At 41.6% G+C, this 22,809-nt stretch overlaps 1 protein-coding gene across 1 annotated transcript in view; it reads right to left on the reverse strand.

Moving 5' to 3' along the window:
* Window positions 1–594: 594 nt before the first annotated feature.
* The window catches only part of STXBP6 (syntaxin binding protein 6), a 300,347-nt gene continuing 278,132 nt past the window's right edge, over window positions 595–22,809 (reverse strand). Inside the window, exon 6 of the mRNA XM_058666277.1 lies at window positions 595–976. Coding sequence (XP_058522260.1) covers window positions 971–976 — 6 coding nt within the window. The 3' untranslated portion in view covers window positions 595–970. The remainder of the gene's footprint in view (window positions 977–22,809) is intronic.

A 22,809-nucleotide genomic window follows, 5' to 3' on the forward strand; every position in this document is an offset into this window, starting at 1 on the left:
TGTTCAGACCACAATCGCTAAAGAGAGAAATGATAGGTGAAGACACCTCACACCTATCAGGCACGCTTTGTCAACAAGGTGACCTGCAGTCTCAGCAGAAACTCTGCTTCTTGCAAAATTTTCAGTCTGCCTAGAACGTTTGAGATTTGGGTTTCTGGACATTTGGTGGTTTGGCTTTTTTTGAGGGGGGGACTGTCCTTCAACAGATAGGCATGAAACTAGATGTGCAGGAAGCTTCACCTAAACTTCATCTAACTTCACGCTGTGGTCCAAATCAGCTGCGACAGACAGCATTTTCCAAAGGTAGGTACAACAATGACATACCTTCCACAAGCTCATCTACAATGCGACCCTGCCATGCCGCCATCAGAAGAAGGCGTCTGATTCCTCAACATTGATTGACTCCAACTGGCCTGTGACCTTCTAGTAACCAGGAGAATACAGTTAAAGGAATGTGTGTAACTTCTAAGGCTAAGTACAAAAGCGCCACATAGTCCTTGGAATACATGTTAGGCTGGCAGTGGTTGCTGGGCAACAACCCTGAGAACACCATGCTGGAGGGGATGCATGTCAACACTGCAGTAAAACTCCCACTGAACCCAGCTTTCCTGTCATCCATGCCAAGGTGCTAGACATGGAAAGATTCTGTTTTGGACCCTGAAGACCAGACCATCTTCCATCTGAACGCCACTGAGTGGTCTTAATAGATGTGGGTGGAGGGCTGTGGGGAGGGGAGCTTGTTACATGACAACAGATAGGGGAACAACACTTTTTCTATGTTTGTAAGGATACCATTCAGGGCTTTCTCACTGAAAGAATCCTGCTTGCTTTGCTCTGGCACATAGATGACAAGTTGCATGTCCTTATTTTAGCAGGCTTGAGATCTGAGGCCCCAGGTGACATCAGTTGGCACCACAAAGCCAGTGAGTTTCGGCTTCCTAGTGGATGTTGGATGGTGTCATGATTCATGTCACAGCTCAATGGGAAAAAAATCATTGTTAATTCAATGTAGGAACAGAAACTGTTCCCAACTGATAAGGAAATTTCAAATATCCCATATGCAAATGAGAAAATTAATTGTGAGACAGAGTTGGTACCAAAGACCCTAAACCCTGAATGTTCAATCTGAAGAGACGACTGTGCCATCGCTGTCATCCTCATTAATACATAAATCAGGCAGCATATTCCTTGAGGTCTATTGAGGAAATGCAACAGCTTTATCTCCCCTAAGCCTCTCCCCCATAAAAGCAGTCTGTTTTCTCTTCATCTGAGCCTGCGATTACCTTGGAATACCTTTTACCCATAAAATGTGGTAGAAGAGATGTTTTGATGCTTCTAAACCCAGGCATGAAGATGGCTTAACAACTTCCTCTTGTGCTCTTTGGAGAAAGTCAATTTCCAAATAAGAAGTCCTGTTATTCTGAAACAGCCAGGCTGTAAGAAGCCCAGGCTTTCCATGCAGTGAGGCTTCTATGAGAGAAAGGTCTAGTTCCTAACTGAGGGACCCCACTGAGTCCCAACTCTGAGCCAACTCCAACTAACCCACTCTGTGCATATGACCATCTTGGTAATGGATTTTCCAACACTCTTATGTTGTCCTGCCTGACAACATATGGAAAGAAGTAAGCTATACCAACTGAGACTTGCTCAGGTTGCAGAATCACAAATAAATGGCATTACAGTCTTAGGTTACAAAGTTTTGAGGCGGTTTGTTTGATAGAGATCAGATAACCAAAACAGTAAGTAAGAAAAGTCATAAAGCTGGCTTGTGTGTACAGAACAACAGGGGATCTAAAAAGAAGTTCTAGAAAAACGGTTATGGAATTCAGGGAAAAGCCAATCATGATGTCTGGGATCTCAAATGCAGAGTCTACACTAGAAGTTAGGCAAAGAGGAGGAATAGGAGGCAGAGGCAAGAGGGTGAGGGGGACAGCACAGCAACGGTTAATGGATCAAGTTGGCTTTTTTTTGTTTAAAGGAAGTATCAGACCAACAAGAATGAAGGGATTAAGCAATTCAACTCAAGTAAGTATAAAGCAAAAATTTCTGCAATACTTGTGACTTTTATAGGTTCTTGAAACAAGTGTCCATTCTCAATTCCACTGGCAAGGGGCAGAAGCAGTGTGAGCTACAGATCATTCACAGCAAAACCATATATGTGCAGGTAGGACACCCAGGCAGTCCTAAGGAACAAGATAGAACAGATAATTGGGACACACTATAATAAATTACTGTTTATATAGTACATTTTGTGTGATCCTAATTTCTTTCAAGGGCCCAGACATTGCTACCTAATCCTTTTGTTATCTTCCTAAAGTTTTGAGTTAAAGAATCCCGCTAGGAACTGTTACATAAACACGTATTCGGGAGGAACCCTACTGATGGGAAGACGTTAGTACTCAGAATCTTCAGGAAGCCAGGTAAAAGCATCTCTTTTTCAAAATTCTTTATTAATTGAGGCTGTTTCCAGCTGTGCATGCCAGGTGATATTGATACAGATCACAACAGGTGAACACCACCTTGAAGCAGTTGGATTTGCTATTCTACACATCTTATGCTTCAATCACATACAGATGGTCTCAGCCCAAGCTATACCCAAGCTAAACATGGGGAGTGCTTTGGACTTCTTTGTGAAAAATGCTCTATTCCCTTACAGAACAGAGCCCAAGATAAATTGTGGAATATTCCAAGGCTATTTCCCATTTTGCACCCATTTTTAATAATGTGCTGTCCCTTTCCCCATGAAAAATAGGAATAATTGACCTAAAATTCTGTGACCACCAAGATCTGGCTCCTCTCAAGCTCTTCATGTTCCAGACTCAACTATTTCTCATAAACATTCACTCATTCTGCTGTGAATTATGTGACATTAAAGCTTTTGGGCAATTTTCTTATTGGCATGGTAAAATGCCCACAGACTCATATGGTCTCTACGACATTACACATGTAATAAGGGTGAACATTTAACTGACTATTAACTGTAATATTCCTCATAGGACAGAACTATCTTTTGCTTTAGAAAATAGATTAATAGAAACACATGAGTTGGAGGGTTGAAAAGTTGTCAGGAGCCAGAGCAACACTTGGAAGTGGCCAAACTACTTTATGTGAACCAAGGATCAGAGGAAGGGAACCAGGAGATATTTTCAGGCTCAGACCAACTGAACCCACAGTAGCTGGTGAGAATCTGATGGCTGGGGGTAGCTGATATTTAATTTTGACACTACATGCTGCAATGTTTACTTCTACTCCTTGGTTTTCAGCTCACTGCAGGAACAATGAATGTGTGTATTATGAGAGTGGGTAAGCCTGGTAGTGGGAGAAGAAAGCACTGTGGAGGTAGGTCTTGGGTAGAGGTAGGAGTTGGAAACAAGCACTGACCACGAGAAAGTAACTTCTCAATCTATAAAACATGGGGAGTGCTTTGTACTTCTATGTGAAAAATGCAGTTTGACCATCAAAAAAAAAAAAATGCAGTTTTTGCCATTTTATCCAGATCTCAAATCCAGGTGACCTACTGATTACAGATAAATCTATGATCATGTAGGTGGAGAGAAGAACCCCAGATTGTTTGATTCCAAAGCTCATATTCTAACTACCCTGCTAAGGCAGCTAGTCAGTAAATGAAAGGGAGAAATAAAAATGAGAGGAAAGGTAGGCAGGTGTTTGATCAGTGATCAGGACAATGCTTAGAATGGTTGCATCTAAATCAAGTCCTCATTCTGCTTTTGATTTCAGCTTCCTGCTAATGCACGCTCTGGGAGACAGCAGGTGATGGCACAAGTATCTGGAACCCTACCACTCACATGGGAGACCTCGCTGAGTTCAGTCTGGCCCCCCATGGATGTTGTTGGCAGTTGAAGCAGTAAACCAACCAATGTCATCTCTCTTTCTCTCCTATGCTGCCTTTCAGATTAATAAATAAATGTCTTCTAAAAAATGAGAACAATATACAGAGTAAGGGAACAAGGAAGGAAACTTGTCAGTACTGTGAAGTATTTCCCATCTCCATTTGTGAGAGAAAGCTATAGAAGTCAAAATGCTCTCTATATCCAATCATGAACTCCCCAAAAATAAGCCAGAGACATCTGTGCTTCCCTATTGCTTGTTCTCTAGTAGCAAGGTTATTTGATGTCTGACAACCCAACCCAAGCCGTCAGGTTATATGAATCGTTTGGGGATCAGCCTTGTGTCTGTTAGGCAAGAAACTGGGTTGGCTGTTATTTCTGAAAGAGGTTGCTTCCATCCCAAAACACAGGAGGGCAGTGTTTCAACAGGCCTGAGGATTTTGAATGCGTGGTAAAGCATGCTTCCATTATTTCCAGCAAAATGCCTGTTGGACTGATTATTTCAGCTCAAGAATTTCAGAGTCCAGGGGAGGATGCATTTTAATGACTCTAGGGAACGGATCAAATTAAACACATTATCCAGGATTTTCTTTGCTAGCCTCCTCTCACCCGCCTTCTCAGTGCTTCTGTCTGGGCTGCATGTGTTTCAGCCTCCTGCCCCGAATTATCCCCCTTGCAAACAGGCAGCTCTTGCTAAAGAACAAAAGGCCATAACAGGCCTCAGCTGCTGCTTTGGTGCAGATCCTCAAGGTCACCTTCCAGGAGGATACACTCACAAAGTGGTGAGAGTTGTGTGTCCAGTCAAGGTGTCTGCAGCTGGACAGGGTCCTAGGTGAGGAAAAATAGTACTGAACCTGGCAGCTGCCACAGTTCTAATCACGTGGGTGAGCTATGTGCATTTCTAGGATCTTCATAGATAGTCTCTTATTCTTCCCCCAAATCTTGCAAAAAAAAATTGGTATTACCATTTTGCAGATGAGAAAACAAATGCAGAGAGGTCCAAAAGTATGCTGAAAGTTGCACAAATGCAAAGCTGGGACTTACACCAGAATGTGCAGTTGCAGAGCTCAGAGTATCCATGTCCCAACATCTCTTATCCCATTAAGTGACCACATTAAATGATTTCCTGGGGATGGGATGGAATTAGAGAGAAGTTTCTTTGGGCCCTGTAGATGCAAACTTTAAAGTTTTACTCATTGTCCATCTCCTGGAATGACCTGACATTACTGTCACATCGATGTAATTGCATTTAATGACATTTTGGGACTCCTTGGGCTATTTCACCAATTTGCTCCTGATTGTTGAGAAGTTTGTTTCTGCCTCAACTTTGTACATGGATTGCCCTGTTGCCTGGAAAAACACTCTCAAACAACCACAAATAATTGTTACAATTGCTTTCTTCATTTTTTCTCACTAATAAGAGGACTACATGATTTTTTCTTTTTTTAGAAAAGGCAGAACAAACTAATCAATCAAAACACGCAGCTGTAATCTGATTTTAGAGCAATCTGCATGATAAGAGTTAGCCAAGGAGAAATAATTTCCTGTAACAGTGGGATAACATGCAAATGGAATTTAAACTCCAGTCGCCCTCACCTCACAGAATGTCGGAGAAGTGCCAAGCAGAATGTGTTTATGAATGAGAAAGCCAATGGTGTTATATTTTCTCTTAGGTTATTCTCAATCTTGTTTTCATAAGGGACAAAATAGCTCTAAACATTTCTAAATATTTCACTTCACATGGCTCAACTCCCAAACTTAAAAATATCCCCCAACTGCCCACAGAGCACGTTCTTTAAAGAAAAACAAAGAATCAATTTTATTGGAAAATATACTCAGAAAAGTTTTCCCAGCTAGTAAAACAGTGGCTGCCTGCCCTACAGTGTAGTTAAATGTATTCTAGCCAGGTTTGGGCAATTATTCATTAGCCATGTCATAGAACATGTTGCATTTGCTGGAAACTTGTACCAGGTGACCGTAGGGAAATTTCTACCAACTCAAAATTACTGTAAATGAAGCATATGAGTGAAGCTTGCCTCTAATCTTCTCAAGTTCACAATTCTGGCTTGGAAGGACGTAAGATCAGTGATCCAGTCCTCCCACACTACATTGCAGACCTCTTCAACTCTCCCACAGACCTGTCTTCCAAGCTCTGTAAAGAGGACAGGCCACACGCTGTGCCTAACAATTCATAGAAAAGGAGAGAAACCACAGTCCTTAAAAATAGGTCACCACTGAGTGAATGGGTGAGGGAATGACTGTTAATGCTAAAAAATGTCGAAGCTCTATAGCTTGCCATTCCATCTTGAAAACCATGTACACGGCTGACCCAGCCATCAGCTTCAGCTTTAGAACTGTTTCTATCAACTGTGGACCCAAATATTGGTACCGTAGAGAGAGAGAACAGCTGGGCTGACGTCTTGGTGCACCCTCTGAAGTCTGCAGAACACTTGCAAGCTTATGGTCCCTTGTGGATGAGTGTAGCAGGTGGTCTCCCGTGTAAAGCAGCACTGGATGCTTCACCCACCCCCATTCCTTCCCTCACCTACTTAACAAACATCACCTGAGCATCTACCATGTCCCAGACACTATTTTTGGACTTCAGAATGAAGCAGTGAAGAACCAAGTTAAGGTTCTTGCTCTCCCAGGACTCACACTCTGTTGGAAAGAAAAAGTTAATGCTGAACCAAAAAGAACAATTACTGTGAAGAAAATAAAACATGGAGGTGAGAAGAGGAGGACCTGATGAGGGAGGAGTCTGTGGAGTGACCTCAATGATGAGAAATCAGCCTGGGCAAGCACAATCCTGGCAGAGCAAAGAGCAGCATCCAAGACTCCCTGTCCCCTTTGCGTCACTCTGCTTTTAAATTAATGAATTAATAAATACATTAAAAAAAGACATCTCAGGACAGCCACAGTCTCTGAACCTACTTCTCTAGATGAACTTCATTCAGGGTATCAGTTAGGATCCAGACACAGTTACAGTTGTCAGGTATGGCCTTGAATCTGAGAGATCAGCTGGGAAAAATCAGTCTTGCTCTTCATCAATTTTGAAAACCCATCAAACATCCATTTTCTCTAGATTTATAAGTGCAAGACTAATATTTCCAAATCTTTCAGGCATCAGTAATATTTCCCATGGCATCTGCGACTCGCCCCATATAAGATTTTACCTCAGAGACTCATCAAAACTCTTTCTGCTGATCTGAACAATTTTAAAAACATCATGTCATTACAGCCGATTAAAGAACAGCCCAGAGGGGAATAATGAAGATGGGATTTTAGTGCACATTTCATCCTTAAACTCGGCCACACACAGCTCCAGTTCCCCAGGATATATATTGTTCTCCACTAAATTTCTGCATTACACTTATTGATTATTCATAAATGTAGGTGGAAAATTTTTAGTTTTGAAATTGGCTTTGAGGAGAAACAATCAAAGGGCATCTAAAGAGTGTCCTTCTAGCACAAGGGCATCCAAACACCAGCTCTCCAATTCGTAGAGTAAAATGAGGCCCAGATGATTCCTGCTTGTCTTTGCTCATCTTCCTCTGGGGCAGGTTTGATATAGGAACAAGCATCTTCTCCGCTTTGGCCTCTGCCCTCTGTCCCAATCTTGCTCTGCATTAGCTGTCAATGAATTCTACTGCACCACTCCAGGTGAAAACTCAGTAACAGAGTATGCAGCAGCTGCCTGCAGTTGGGTCGTAACCCCGCTTCTGTTTTTAGCTTACGTCTTCTCATTTGGCTTACCTCTCCTTAGCCAGTATGTCATTGTTTTCAAAGCCACCTCCCACCCCCCACCTATTGTCAGCTTGCTTAACTATTTGGACTGGCATTTGATGAGACTCAGATGGCTTATGGTTTTCCTTGTGTGGGAAAACTTTAACAAGGAGTGTCTGAGGAACATGGGTGGATGGACTCTTTGGGTGCTTTGGGGGCAAGCTGTGTATTGACCTAGGATCTTGACATAGGATTTCTGAACTCTACACAATTTCCTATATATCCATATCATTCTCCCCATCATTCAGATGGAAAGAGAAAGAAAGTGAACATTTAATTTTTTTTTGTAAACTAAGCTCTTTAAAAAAAAGGTCTTTTTTAATTGGAAAGACAGATATACAGAGAGAAGGAGAGACAGAGAGAAAGATATTTCATACATTGGTTCACTCCCCAAGTGGCCACAATAGCTGGAACTGAGCTGATCCGAAGCCAGGAGCCAGGAGCTTCTTCTGGATCTCCAATGTGGGTGCAGGGTCCCAAGACTTTGGGCCATCCTTGACTGCTTTCCCAGGCCACAAGCAGGGAGCTGGAAGGGAAGAGGAGCATCTGGGACACTAACTGGTGCCCATTTGGGATCCCGTTGGATGCAAGGTGAGGATTTAGCCACTGAACTATTGTGCCAGACCTGCAAACTAAGCTCTTGATCATCAAAAGCAATGGCCTTGAGAGGAGCAGAGCATATTGACAAGGTCTCGAAGAAGCTGACAACCAGGACTTTCTCCCTAGGAGGTATTATGAGGGTCATTTGGGATGAAAGCGGATGCAGCAGAGGTACTTCTAGATATAACCGTGGAGACAGCCAGAAGCCACACAAAAGAAAAATTGACTTGAGTGAGGACCCCAAGAATTAAAGCGGTCACTACCAAGAGAGACAGGACTGGACCCCTGGACTCCTGGTCCGCACCCCTAGATTAGCCAGCAAAGGAACACTTGCTGGGGTCCTGGACATGGTGGAGCCTCTGCCTCCATTGCCCACCTCATCAACTTTCCAGAATGCAAGCAAGCTCTTCCCTTGTGAAATCAGAGCAAAGGTCACTGACTTAGAGTAAGGTAGGTGATACGGTAGTGAAAACAAAACCTGAGACCTATGTGGGAGAAATGCTCTTATTACACACTCTGTCATCAGTTAGGCTCATCTGCTTTTGGAGGGTAACAGTCTTTGAGGGAGTGCAATAAACAGCATTCTTTTCCCTCCAGCATTTGAACATTATCCAGGGAGCTTGAGAATCAAGAAAGCCATTGCGTTTGGAAACCCAAACCACAATGATTTGATTGAGTGGCTTTAGGAGTGAGCAGGGGTCAAATAAACTTTTCATTTTTTAACATGGATGGTGGTAGGACTTTGTTGTGCTGTGTGGCTGGGGTTTCAGTTGTGACTGTTTTGCACTAATGCAACTTGGGCTGGCAGCTTTGTACTGCAGATATCAGTAAGTGTAGTCCAATGGGGTTTTGACCTTGTAGCTAATGGCAACTTTGTCCACAGGCAAGTAGCTGTTGTTTTACAGTCTGGGAAGCAAATGTCATCCTTACAAAATGCAGCTAGAGCTGCATTACTTTCAGTAAGAGAGGGATCTGAGACAAAGCACTGATTAGAGGGAAAAGAGAATGTTAGACTTTTAAGTACAGGAGATGGAATACATTTCTCATTGCTTGGTTGCAAATTCACAATGTGGGTGAATCTCAAAAGCATATGGAAAGTGAAAGAACCCAGACCTATAACACGATACACACACTATGTGATTCATTTATATAAGATTTTAAAGAGGCAAAATATTGTGACAGAGAGCTATCTAGTAAGCAAATCTTCTGTTGTATGGGTGAAGGGAGGGTAGGGATTCAAGGAGACATGATGGAGTCTTGGTGAGAGATGTTCTCTATCTTAATTGTCATGATGGTTATGTGACCACATAGATAAAATTCATCAAACTGTGATGTGAATTTTCTGTTTCTCTCCCTGTTATGGACTGTGTTTTCTGGCTCTGTATTTAGGGGGGTGTATAGCAGAAGTGTAGTGGAGATTGACAGGTCCAGATGTGCAGTATGTCTCTCTGCATCCAGACCAAAGATGTACTCCCAGTGAAACTGTTGAAAATATCCTGATAGTAGGATGCTGGACTCTTCGACATTATTTGTGCCTACAACGTTGGGAAACACTTCAATAGTGGAATAATGGACTTATGACTGTACATGAGGGACTACCCATTGTAATACTAGAGGGAAAATCAGTAGTAAGAGGGAGGGGATTTGAGGAGGGAGGTGGAAAACCTCAGAACCTATGGAACTGTATCATAAAATAATAATAATAATAACTTTATTGTAGCTAAAATTAATCAACCTATATGCTTAGAAATGGTGAATGTCACTGAGTATGAATTATACCTCAATAAGGCTGATTAAAACAAAGTTTACTAAAGTTTTCTAAAGAGAATTAAGGGAGTAGATTCTCAAAGTCAAAATTTTCAGCTACAGAACCAGCTGTAGGACAGAAAGTAGCTGTTGGGAGCCTGGGCCAATCCATGCTAGGAACATTGGGTCTTGAGGACTACATGGCTGAAGTCTTGCTTCTCACCCAGCCTGAGGCACAGGTGTCACAGGCCTTGCAGCTTCCATCCAGGGATCTACTGAGAGTGATTTGCCAGCTGAATCTAGGGTGAGATGTAGGGGAGCCCTCCCTGAGAGCAGGCTTCCTGGGTCTGAGGAATCTCAGAATAAGAAACAGAGACAATGCCAGTCTGGGGCAGGACTGAAAATGCCTCCTTTTAATAAGAGATTGGGAGGACTAAGTCAGCAGAAGGAATCCACAAGGGTCTCAGAGGCAGATGGAATTAGGATTGGTCAATATGCTGATTAGAAATAAAGGCATGGGGCCTGACGCGATAACATAGTGGTTAAAGTCCTCACCTTGAACATGCCAGGATCCCATATGGACACCGGTTCTAGTCCCTGAGGCCCCACTTCCCATCCAGCTCCCTGCTTGTGTCCTGGGAAAGCAGTCAAGGATGGTCGAAGGCTTTGGGACCCTGCACCCACTTGGGAGACCCGGCAGAGGCTCCTGGCTCCTGGCTCCTGGCTTCGGATTGGCTCAGCTCCAGCCATTGCAGCTGCTTGGGGAGTGAATCGTTGGATGGAGGATCTTCCTCTCTGTCTCTCCTCCTCTCTGTATATCTGCCTTTACAATCAAAATAACTAAATCTTAAAAAAAAAAAGAAAAAAGAAAAAGAAAAAGAAAGGCACTATAAGACCCAGTAACTAGGATGGCAACCACTGCAAAACCCTAAATTGTGTTAGAGGGGTTGGTTGGGTAGGCAACCAAATTCTACCTTCAAAGTGCTGAAACTCTACACTTAGATGGTTTTCTTGTCCCCTCCCACTAACATGGTAAACATAGTGTAAGCCGACTCTTATAAGGGAGAAAATGGTCAAATATCAAGTTTGAAGTCATTCTCCACAAAGACATAGAATAACCAGTTTTGGGGCCTGGAGGCGTGGCCTAGCGGCTAAAGTCCTCGCCTTGAACACACCAGGATCCCATATGGGCGCCGGTTCTAATCCCTGCAGCTCCACTTCCCATCCAGCTCCCTGCTTGTGGCCTGGGAAAGCAGTCGAGGACGACCCAATGCTTTGGGACCCTGCACCCGTGTGGGAGACCCGGAAGAGGTTCCTGGTTCCCGGCTTTTGATCGGCGCGCACCGGCCGTTGCGGCTCACTAGGGGAGTGAAACATCAGATGGAAGATCTTCCTCTCTGTCTCTCCTCCTCTCTGTATATCTGACTTAGTAATAAAAGTAAATAAATCTTTAAAAAAATCTTAAAAAAGAAAGAATAACCAGTTTTTGGCAAAGTGGAAACGAACGGTCAGTTCTGTTTCTGTCCATCACTCCTTTCAGATATCAAAGGTCTTTGCTATGATAGCTGGTGATAGTAAGCAGAGAGTTCTGCCTGGGATATCTGCTTATTGCTAAGGATTTATACATTTTCTAAAACATGGGGGATACTTTGAACATTGTTAACATTTTTTTAATCTGCACCAAAGTGAGACACATATGAATACAGTTGAACTTCAAGGCTCCTAAGAGCATTAAACCTGTTCCCCTGGGAGAAAACTTCATTGCAGTTGAGGACCACAGTTTTGCCTAGGGAGGGAATATCCCCCCGATGAACTCAGAAGAATGAGAAATGGGGAGGATGGAATTTGGGTGCCTAATTTCTTTTGATATTTAATACGAAGATGAGGTAGTTTGATTTTAGAATTTAGTTTTCAAGGGTTTTGATTCTGGATTTATAAATTCAACCTGGGAAAATCATGGCTGGAATAAGGTTTATACTCCAATTTGGACAATTTTGTTACTGATATGTTATTGGGATATCTTAACATCATTATATAATTTCACTGTATAATCTCTGATGAGGTATTTTGAACAGTGTGGCTGAATGTAACTTAGGATGGAAAATGGAATAGGGAGTTTCAGCCAGTGTGGTCTTTAAATTAATTTACAGTCTAAAGAATTCCACAGCCTTCTGTAAAGAAAAGTTATCACTGTCTCATTCATGGTCCTATGGGGGAAGAACAATGATCGTCTAGAATGAGTGCCACAGCTCTGCTGGATCACAGGATGAAGGGTTAGGCCTGCAGTGTGAAGAGCTGAGGAACGAGAAGATGGATCACTCATTCCTCTCAGCTTCTGACTACCATGTTTATCTGGGATGAGAATCACCTAGAGTAGTGTCTCTCTCGGATCTCCTGCATTCCAGTAACCTGCATTTACAATAAACTTTCCAATTGATTCTGATACATGCTTGAGAGTTCTGCCATGGAATAACTCTGGGTGCGCCTTGCCACTCTTGCTTATTCATGGCAAGTCAGTGGGGAGGGAAGATGGACATGAATGAACAGATCATTGTATTTGGGAGAAGAAACTGGGCATGTGAGGCACTTCTGTCTCCTTTGAGTTTTAACACTTTTGGCTTTTCCTTCTTTCTGAGCTGCCTGCAGATGGAGAATATGTTGATTTGGCCACAATGTGGCAAGACTGATAGGCAGGCATAGCTCTAACCAGAGGCACCAAGCCTGAGGAGTCTAACCTGGGGAATAGAGAAACAAATCCATTTAGCTCCCTCACTCAAGCGAGACTCCCAAGAGCTGTATCATTAATAGTTGATTCCATCTGCCTTAAGCCCTGTGTTTATTGATTAGTTGGTTTTGAACTTGGGCAGGAAAGAGAGATAATCTGCATTAGAACCCCTCAAAACTAACTTGGGTGGGAGTTGTGGGGGTTATGTGAGTTAGACAATTAGTGTTCTTTGAACTCCGCTAAGCACTCTACTTTGTGAAGGTTTTACGGGGATGTGGATAAAAAATGAGGAGTAAATTATTTGCTAGGTTTTGCCATTTGAATTTTCACTATATTTGCAACATTTCTATGAATCACTTGTCTTTAAGAAACAAGACCAAGGAGAATATGGTAAGAATCATACTATAATAGATTAAGAACTTTCCATCAGAAATTAGTCAAGGATAGGAATCAATGAAGCAAATTAGTTCATTATGTTGCCCATTAGACCCCACTGTATATTTTCCAAAGTAATGGCTCTTGTCAAATTTAGCATTCTCTATGGAATATTTATGTTCAACTTATTACTATTCACTTATGATCACCGATAATCAAGTCATTCAATATTAGGAGGCCTCTAAAATGAAGACACTTCTTTAATTGTATGGAGATAAGCAGTCAGACAATCACTCAACCTTATTTTCAAGCTTAATGATTGTGAATATTTGTATTTTCTCTTCTACAACAATATTGATTAACGATGTAATTTCATTTCTTTTTATAACCTCTGAGTCTGAGATGAAATTGACTACTTGTCAATAAATGATATTTTCATTATTTCAACAAAATTGTGCCACTTCCTAAGATTAATTGTCTTAAGTTCAGAATGTGACAGAGCCACAGCAAATAAGATAAAATATGATAGCAGTTAAGTTCAGGCTTTTGTGCCTCACTGGGTATTTTTCCCAGTGAATTGGGATCCTAACTTTTTGGTTTAGGTGAAGACTTAGTCAAATTTAGTTATTGTAATGATAACAGTGAGAACTTGGAAATACAAATAACTAAGCACAATTTCCCACTAACATTCTGTGCAACCTGGTCCAGAACTGAGGCTCAATTTCAGGATGTGTTGAAGTTAGAGGGTTGAAGGTGAATAGCAAGATCTGTCAAGTGTTTTTTTTTGTGTGCAGAAGCATAAAACAAGACTCATGCCTTACACCCTATATAAAAATCAACTCACAAAATGGATCAGAGATCTAAGCCAAAGACCTGAAACCATCAAATTATTGGAGAAAAACATATAGGAAACACTTCTAGACATTGGCATAGGCAAACTTCTTAGATAAGACCCTAGTAGCACAGTTAATAAAGGCAGTTAACAAATACAGTTAACAAAGGTATTGCATTAAGCTAAGAAGCTTCTGCACAGCATAGGAAATACTCAACAAAGAGCCTATCAATAGAAAGGGAGAAAATATTTGCAGAATGTATATCTGATAAAGGATTACTTATCCTTTATTGTGTACTTTCCATGACATATAAGGATCTCAAGAAATTAAAAAACAAACCAATAAATCCTGAAGGATTAAGGATATGAGCAGGTATTTGGTAAAGTATTTGGCAAAAGGTGAAATATAAATGATCATCAGACGTATGAAGAGATGCACAGAGTTGCTAGCCAACAAGAAAATGCAAATAAAATCATATGAGGTTTCCCCTTACTCCAATTAGAATGGCTATCATCCCAAAACAAAATAACAAACGCTGGTGAGAGTATGGGGGAAAAGGTACTCTAATCCACTGTCAGTGGATGTGTAAACTTGTATGACTATTATTTATGGAAGACAGCATGCAGTTCCCTTAGAAATCTGAAAAGAGACCTAGCCATTCCACTCTTGGAAATTTACCCAAAGGAAAATAAATCCACATATGAAAGAGTTGCCTGAGCCCTGTTTTTACAGCAGTTCAAGTCAGAATAGCTAAAATACAGAATCAACTCAGATGTCCATCAACTGATGACTGGATAAGGAAATTACAGTACATATAATAACATACTACCCAACTATTAAAAAGGATGTAATCCTGTCTTTACAACAAAGTGGATGCAACTGGAGACCATTATGTTTAGTGAAACAAGTCAATCCCCAAAAGACAAATACCATGCTTTCCCTGATTTCTGGTAACTAAGTGAAAAAATAAAAGTATTGTATATGAGCAAAATTGATATTTTGAGATTATTGTTTATAGCCTAAAGCTGGGTTGCTTTGAAGCTAGGAGATTCTTCTGGGTCTTACACAACTGTGCAAGGGCTCATGGACTTGGACCATCCGCTGCTTCCTTCCCAGGCCATTAGCAGGGAGCTGGTTGAAAAGTGGAGCAGCTGGGACATGAGTCAGTGCTCAAAGGCGATGCTGGCACCACAGGTAGAGGCTTAACCTACTATGTCACATTAACCTACTACACCACATACACCAACCCCAGAACAGTGTTTTTTTCTACTTACTATTTGTTGAATTCCATATTGAGTGTAGGGTTCAGCTTGTGATGATTAAAAAAAAAAAACAAAACTGTGCCATTGCAAAAACTAAAACAAAACAAGGAAGGAGAGTGGGAGTGAGTGAGGGGGACTAGGATAGAAAGTATTATTCTCTTAAAACTGTATTATGGAATTCATGGTTTGTTCCATTTTTACAAATAAAATATTTTTTTAAAGTTGGCATCCAAAAAGAAGACCAGATCAGAAATATACTACAGTCTACCCTTGGCTTATAAATGGGGCACATTGCTTGTGCTCCAAAATTTTATTTATTGTAAGTTTTTTTGAACTTGAAATGCTTGAAAGTCATTTTCTTGCCATATATTAGAGCTCCTCTCTAATCCGTAGGGACACTTAGTGCATAATAGATTAAGCATTTACAAGAAAATACTGTACACTTGCAATAAAAGTAGTGTTACCATGACCTAGAGGTTTAACCAAACAAAAGAAATCATGAGAATCATGAATATTAAACAACTGCTGCTTCTTTTAAATGTTTTAGAGGCTCAAAGGATAGAAGATCAGTTTAGGAAAAAAGTTGAACTGGCTTTCCATGCACTTTCAAGTGTTCTAGAAGTTGATGGTACTGACACCTTCAGGGTGTCAGTTATTGCGTCTCTCTCTACAAGATGAAGCACCTTTTCAGAGAAGAAAGAACAGGTCCAATGGTAAATGGTCTGGAATTCAGACAGAGCACAGATGGGGGGATGGAGTTACAGTGTTGTGCGTGTGTGTCAGGCTTTGACAAATGTAATTTTCTCTGATAGAATCAACTGAATTTTGAAAGCTGGGAAGTCTGAAGAAAAGTAGGGAGCATGGTGTGGGAGGGCCCCTGTGCAACTCTTGAAAAATGAGAAAGAAAATTTGCTTGAATTAAGTAGAAACATAAATTCTTACATATCTCTATGCTGCATTTATCCAGAATGGTGACTGTCAGCTTCCTTCCTTCCTTCCTTCCTTCCTTCCTTCCTTCCTTCCTTCCTTCCTTCCTTCCATTGTCGTTTCTCGACTTGGGGGACAACTTGAGTAGCCTTCGGGAGGCATGGTGTTAGGTAGGGGCTTTACAGGTGAGCATTCAGTTGTGTGTGTGGAAGATCCATAGGGAAATATGCAAAACAGAAGGTCCTGTGGACAATCTGACTTGTATTTCAGCTGATTTCGCTAAGTTTTGGCCATGCCACTGTGTGTGTGTGTATCCTAGAGTTATTATTCAGATACAGATCCGCAGCTGCTAGCGCCTTCTGGGACACGAACACCACTACTGAATTCTTATCCTAAAAGGATTACCCCCTTTCTGCATGGACTCAGTCAAGCATCTCCGTGGTCAGGCAGGTACAGCACCAAGGGAGGAAGAGTCTCCTGCTCCTGTACAAATTGCTCCTGAATTTTCAAAGTGTGCCTGTTGGCTGCTGATAGTGGCCATTACCTTAGACCTCCTACTGGATAATGCTCCTGGACACGGTTGCTGGAGAGGCAGTAAATGAACTGAACTTCTTGTCCAGCATGTCAGATCAAAAGCAACCAGGAAGGACTGTGCCAAGTTTAATTCACAAAAATGGCCCCAAGGAAATGAATGCAAGCATAAACAAGGCTGTTCTTGACAAGGATAGGCAGTCCCTAGGTGTGGGTGAAGCAAACAGCCCCAGGGCTGGAAGCCAATGTGAAGACAGGCAAGTGCAGGGGGTCCAGCAACCAGGTAGGAGTCCCGTGCAGTGTCAGAGAGAAGCAAGCCTAACTAGAATCAACAACTGTCAGAATCGTTTCTGAACTTCCAGTAGATAAGCACAACATGTCCATATTTTTTTTTGAGTGCCTCATAATTAGCAATCACTTTCCTTTTGTAAGGAGGACACTGAGTTTCTTCTGCTCTCAGCAGCAAGTCTCATAGAGTGTGTTAATTCTGAGTCACTCTTGGCAGAAGAGTTTCCTGAGTCATTCAGAGGAAAGCCCAGCATCCAGCTGAAAGAGGGATGCACACGCTTATCTAGATGAACTGAGCTTCCTATCTAATAGCATCTGGCATTTCCATTTTGGCTCACTGCTTTGCAAATTAAACTTTCTACAAAAATCTTATGGGGGAAGCTCAGAGATAAGCTTTCATTATTTTCCCGTGAAGACCAGCAGTGGTAAAACAGACTTATTCCAAAATTAATAAAGAGGAGCTGTCCTGATGAATAACTTAAAGTACTCACAAAGCCCCAAGGAAGTTTAGAAAATTGGGTGCAGATGTATAAATAAAGAACACATATTTTGTTTTGTTTTGTTTTGGTTTCAACCTGCCCTGTTGAGGTCAGGGCTTTGGAATACCACCTTGATATGTATTTTTAAAGAAGATTCGTTAATTTTTATTTGAAAGGCAGAATTACAGAGAACACTGATCTTTTATGCATCCTGTGATCTAGCAATGGCACTTGTTGGAATATACCTAACAAAAATGTGCTAATGTACACCAAGGCTCATGCAAGCACTCTTCAGAACAGTGGAAAGCAGGAAGCACTTAACTGAAAACCGTGGAATAAAAGTTTATTGAAATGTTTGCAGAAAAATGGAATTAAAAGATAAGCTTATTTGGTGCAAAGATTCTGAAGACCCTTTATATGCCTGGGTTTCAAATGTTTTGCACCAAAATTAATTTTAATTCAAATTCCATGAACTTGATAAATGTCATCATATTCATAACTATGATACAGCAATAAGAATGAACAAACTGTAACCAACAACAGGAATTACTCTCACAAAAGCAAGATTATGTGAAAGATACTAGATACAGAAGAGCAGACATTGTGCATCTATGCATGTGTGGATGTACATACTTTGCAAAAAAGCAAAATGGATCTACAGTGTTAAGGCCCAGGGTAGCTGAGCCTGGGGCTGTGGAGAACGAGAGGATGGAGACATAGAGACGCCTGCTAGGTGCTGAAATCACCTGATTCTTAATTGGAGTGCTGGTTACATTATTGTGTTTACTTTGCATTCTTTTCTATTCGCATGCTATACTACAGTAACCTTTTACTGGAAAAAAAGAAAAGTCTACACCAAAAATTAGTCTGAGATGCAGTCATCTATTTTCAAGAAAAATATTTCTGCATAAAACTTTTCCGCATGGGGCCTGGCACAGTAGCCTAAATCCATGGTGGCTAAAATCCTCACCTTGTGTGTGCCGGGATCCCATGAGTACCAGTTCATGACGCACCAGCTCCACTTCCCATCCAGCTCCTTGCTTGTGGCCTGGGAAAGCAGTCAAGGATGGCCCAAAGTTTTGGGACCCTGCACCCACATTGGAGATCCAGAAGAAGCTCCTGGCTCCTGGCTTCGGAATGACTCAGCTCCGGCCATTGTGGCCACTTGGGGAGTGAACCAGTGGATGGAAGATCTTTTTGTCTTTCCTTCTGTGTAAATCTAGCTTTCTGATAAAAATAAACAATTTTTTTTAAAAAAAGAACTTAACCACAAGACAGTCTCAATTTAACACCAAGCAAGCTGTCCTTCCTGTCATCTTAGTGGTCATGGTTAGTAGTGTCTGTGCTCAAGTTTTGAGTGGAGCTAAAAGCTTTGCTAGAAGAGGGGTGCAAAAGCCTTATGGATGTTTATGAGCTATTTGGAGGCCTAATATCTCCGCCATAGTGATGAGAACAATGGATCCCTGCCCTCAGCGGCCTCCTTTCTCTCTTTCCCTTTCTCCCTCTGTCCCCCCAGCTTCTATCCTTCTCTTGCTCTATAATATCTGCTGATTCACTCGCCAAATGTCTACAACAGGCACAGCTGGGCCATGCTGAAGCCAGGAGCCAGGAATTCTCATGGGTGAAGGGAACCAAGGACTTGTCCTTGGACCATCTTCTGCTTCCTCCGCAGGAACATTAGTAGGAAATTGAATTAGAAGTGGAATAGCCAGGACTCAAATTGGTGTCTCAAGAAGCAACTTGACCTCCTACAACAAGGTCAACTCCCTCATCCGTTTCTTGACTTTTCCTCCTTCCCTATCTTCCTCCATCCCACTCTGCTCCTCTACAGCTGTTGTGCTTTGCCACCTTCCCTTCCTTTCTCCCATGAGTACATCAATCTTCTGTTTGTGAATGGAATTAGACCTTTCTGTAATAGATTTGGATCTTCCAGAGCACTGGAGCAAGAAGACAGCTGAGAACTCTATTTAAAAAACCTATAATCAGGTACTCCTCCCAAGATCAGGGATTTCAACCACCACAACCCCTGCTCAGCACTGTTTATTATTCTTAATGGGATATCTGAAAATGCAGTTCTGATATATGCAATTAGGGAAGATGTATTAACATCAGAGCAACTTGAAATATTATAGCCAAGTGACAAGAAAATGCATTCATTACCCAGAAGCACTTGCTGGTAAAGAAAGAATAGATCAAAAACAGAGCTATTGATTAGGCACTGTCATAGATATTTTTGCATTGTTCCAACATGAGCACAACTAGATGCACCTGTTAGGACCAGGGCCTATGTATTGCTTGCACTATGTTAAAAAGTCTTGCACAAATTGCATAGTTATGCACACTGTGGTTTTACAGGTTAGGTACAGATAGATTTTTAATTTTAGCTGGAAATAAATGATCTTTGTGTAAGTAAATGTGCTCATTGAATGTGGATCACAAATCCCAATGAATTTTCTGAGATTTTGATAATTCAAATTGGTAGACTAATAATTTCTTAACAGATGGAGTGGTTTTTCTCCTTCCTTCCTTCCTTCCTTCCTTCCTTCCTTCCTTCCTTCCTTCCTTCCTTCCTTTCTTCCTTCCTTCTCTCTCTCTCTCTCTTTCTTTTTTTTGTTGGAAGATAATCTTCAAAGTCTGAGGTCCCTAGGGTTAATAAAATAATTAAATGGCTTCCTGGTAGTGAAAAAATGTGCCAAATACCAGTGTGGACTCAGGTGTTTTACACTTCCACAGGACCAGCAGAGGGCGCTGACATGAAATGATTCTTTTCTGAGCCAGTCTTGTTTCCAGAGCTCAAGAAAACAAAAGTGAGTATGATTAGGACAGATGTAGCCTCCTTAAGATTGAAGAGGAAGTGGATTCAAATGACAGGTGTGTTTCATGGGTGAACTTTTAAGGAGCAGGAGGGGTAACATACAAGGAACAGTGCGCTGATGACAACATTGACATATGTTAACCTGTAAGGACCCACAGTTGCTCAGACCTGGATCATCTATTACCTGTTCCTGAACAGAGAAGCTGACTTCTGACCTAAGTGTCACCTTCATCCACGGGAGTGGGTATGAACTTGCCAAACAAGTGGAATTGTCAAGAGAGTTTTGTTCTTGAGTCTTTCTCCTTCTCCCTCCTCTAGTCTTCTAGTCACCACTTTAGGAATTCTTGTAGCCATTAGCAAACCAGGCAGTTCTTTTTGGTTAAGGGCTCACTGAAAACCTCCCCCTTTCTTCTTGCTCAACAGGTATAAGGAGGGGGTAACTTGTTTTGCATTCCTGAAGGGAGGCTCTGCCTGAGTGATAAGTGTGGGTAGGGTGGTCCAGCTCCATCACTGTATTTCATCTCGATGACTGCTCATCTCCTTCTGGAGAAACTGAACATGGGTCATCTTGCCTCGCTGCTTTTTATAACTTCACATTTCACTGATTGCTTTTCTGCAGATTTGCATTGAGTTCCACGAAGACACTTAACCTACTTAATTATACAAGTTTTGTGTTCATCAATTTTTTTCCCATCTTAAATGTTCCTACAGTTTTCAGACTGTTTACACAAGCCAGATACTTGACTTCCAGACTGATTTTAGTTATTTGAACTTCTAAGATGCAGTTTTCATCTTCCCTTCTATTTTGAATAAGTGCCTCTGTGATTGGAATTAGAAAACTGTGTGTTCTGAGTCTATGTAAGAGAACTTTAGAGGGATCTTTGAGGGCAATCCACAGCCCCTATATAGCATACCAAATAATTTCACAATGTTCTTCTTTATGTTAACATCTATTGGAAGAGGAAAGGAACTCTGGTCAATTTAAATGTTCAGTGGAAATCTACCTCTTTGAATTTCCTAACAATAGTTTCAAGTTTCAATCTTCCTCTCAAAATGTCTTCAGTTTTTTGAATGCCACTATCCTGTTTCTCTATCACTCCTTTTCCGAAAGACTGAATCTCCCTAAGGTCTTTTTTGGTTAGTATTTATTTGAATGGCAGAGTGACAAAGAGGGATACAGAGATGGATACATACACACGAATGGTTTATCATGTGGTTCACTTCCCAAGTGGCTACAATATTCAGAGTTGGGTCAAGCTAAAACCAGGAACCTGGAACTCCGATCTGGTTTCCTACAGTGTCCGAGCCCACTTACAGGTGCCATCTTCTTTTATCTTCCAAGGTGCATTAGCAGGAAGCTTGAAAGGAAGGGTAGTAGTGAGGACTTGAACTGGCATGAGTGGTGGTTTAACTTGCTGTGATACAACTTCGACCTTTTCCTCTGATCTTTGATAATTATTTCATCTCCTTCGTCATCATGACCAAAAGTTCTCTATCTGTCAGTATCTCTTAGTGTGCCTTCTGCCCTGACTGCTCTCCCAGACAAGCAGATGGCTAGCTTCATAGGATTCAAGGAGCTTAGTCTTGTATGGAGGTGAAGCTGGACTGATCATAACGCAAAGCACAGCCTCGTCCGGTAAAGTTGAGACCCAAGGACAATGACAGTTTAAGCACAGCATCTGAATCTAATGTAACTGGGTGGAGAAGCAGAAACCTGTTAACAGGCTGGATTAGAGGAGAATGCAAAGCTTCCCTGAAGTGCTAGGACAGTCCCTACTGCATCATCCCAGCACAAGAAAAAAGCTCTACACCTGCTGAGCCCACTAAAGAGTTCATGGATTTTTTTTAAGTGGGTGTTGATGGTGGTTTTTCTGATCCCATATCTAGCACCAGATGTATGGGGTTTTTCCATACTGGTTCTCCAGTTCTCTGACACCAATTTGGCATTTGATAATCCAATTCAATTCTGAGGATTATTATCAGGAATTAGATCAAACCCCACAGATTCTGAGTTCAGTTCAATAAACCACCCCCACTTTGTATGTCTGCAAATGGAGTGTTCAGGCAACCTACATTTCTGCCCACATGAGTTTCCATAATCTTAATCACCACCCGAGGTTTGGTAATTTGATGGAATGATTCACAGGATTTAGGAGAACTGTTCATTTCCCAGTGTATGATAAAGAATATGACTTACGAACAGCGAAATGGAAGAGACACATGATCAACCTGTGGTGGGGAAAGTTAGTGATTCTTGGCTCCCATGCCCTTCATGGGCATACTGCCTTCCCAGAACAACAGTGTGCTCACCTGTCTAGAAGCTTCTGAAATGCCTTTGTGATGGATTTTTATAACTCCAACTCTATCTGCTGTTCTCTCCCTATTTACTGAAAGTTCCCAAATCTCTAATTACATATTGAAACTTTTAAAAGATTTATTTATTTGATATTCAGAGTGAGAGGTGAGAAGAGGGAGGAGATCTTACACCCACTGGTTCACTTCCCAGATCAATGCATCAATGTAATGGCTGGGATTGGGTGTTGGTGGCAGGGAACCAAACACCTGTGTCATCTTCTATTGTGGTTCCCAGGGCATTA

Source organism: Ochotona princeps, chromosome 6, assembly GCF_030435755.1.
Source record: "Ochotona princeps isolate mOchPri1 chromosome 6, mOchPri1.hap1, whole genome shotgun sequence".
NCBI lineage: Eukaryota > Metazoa > Chordata > Mammalia > Lagomorpha > Ochotonidae > Ochotona > Ochotona princeps.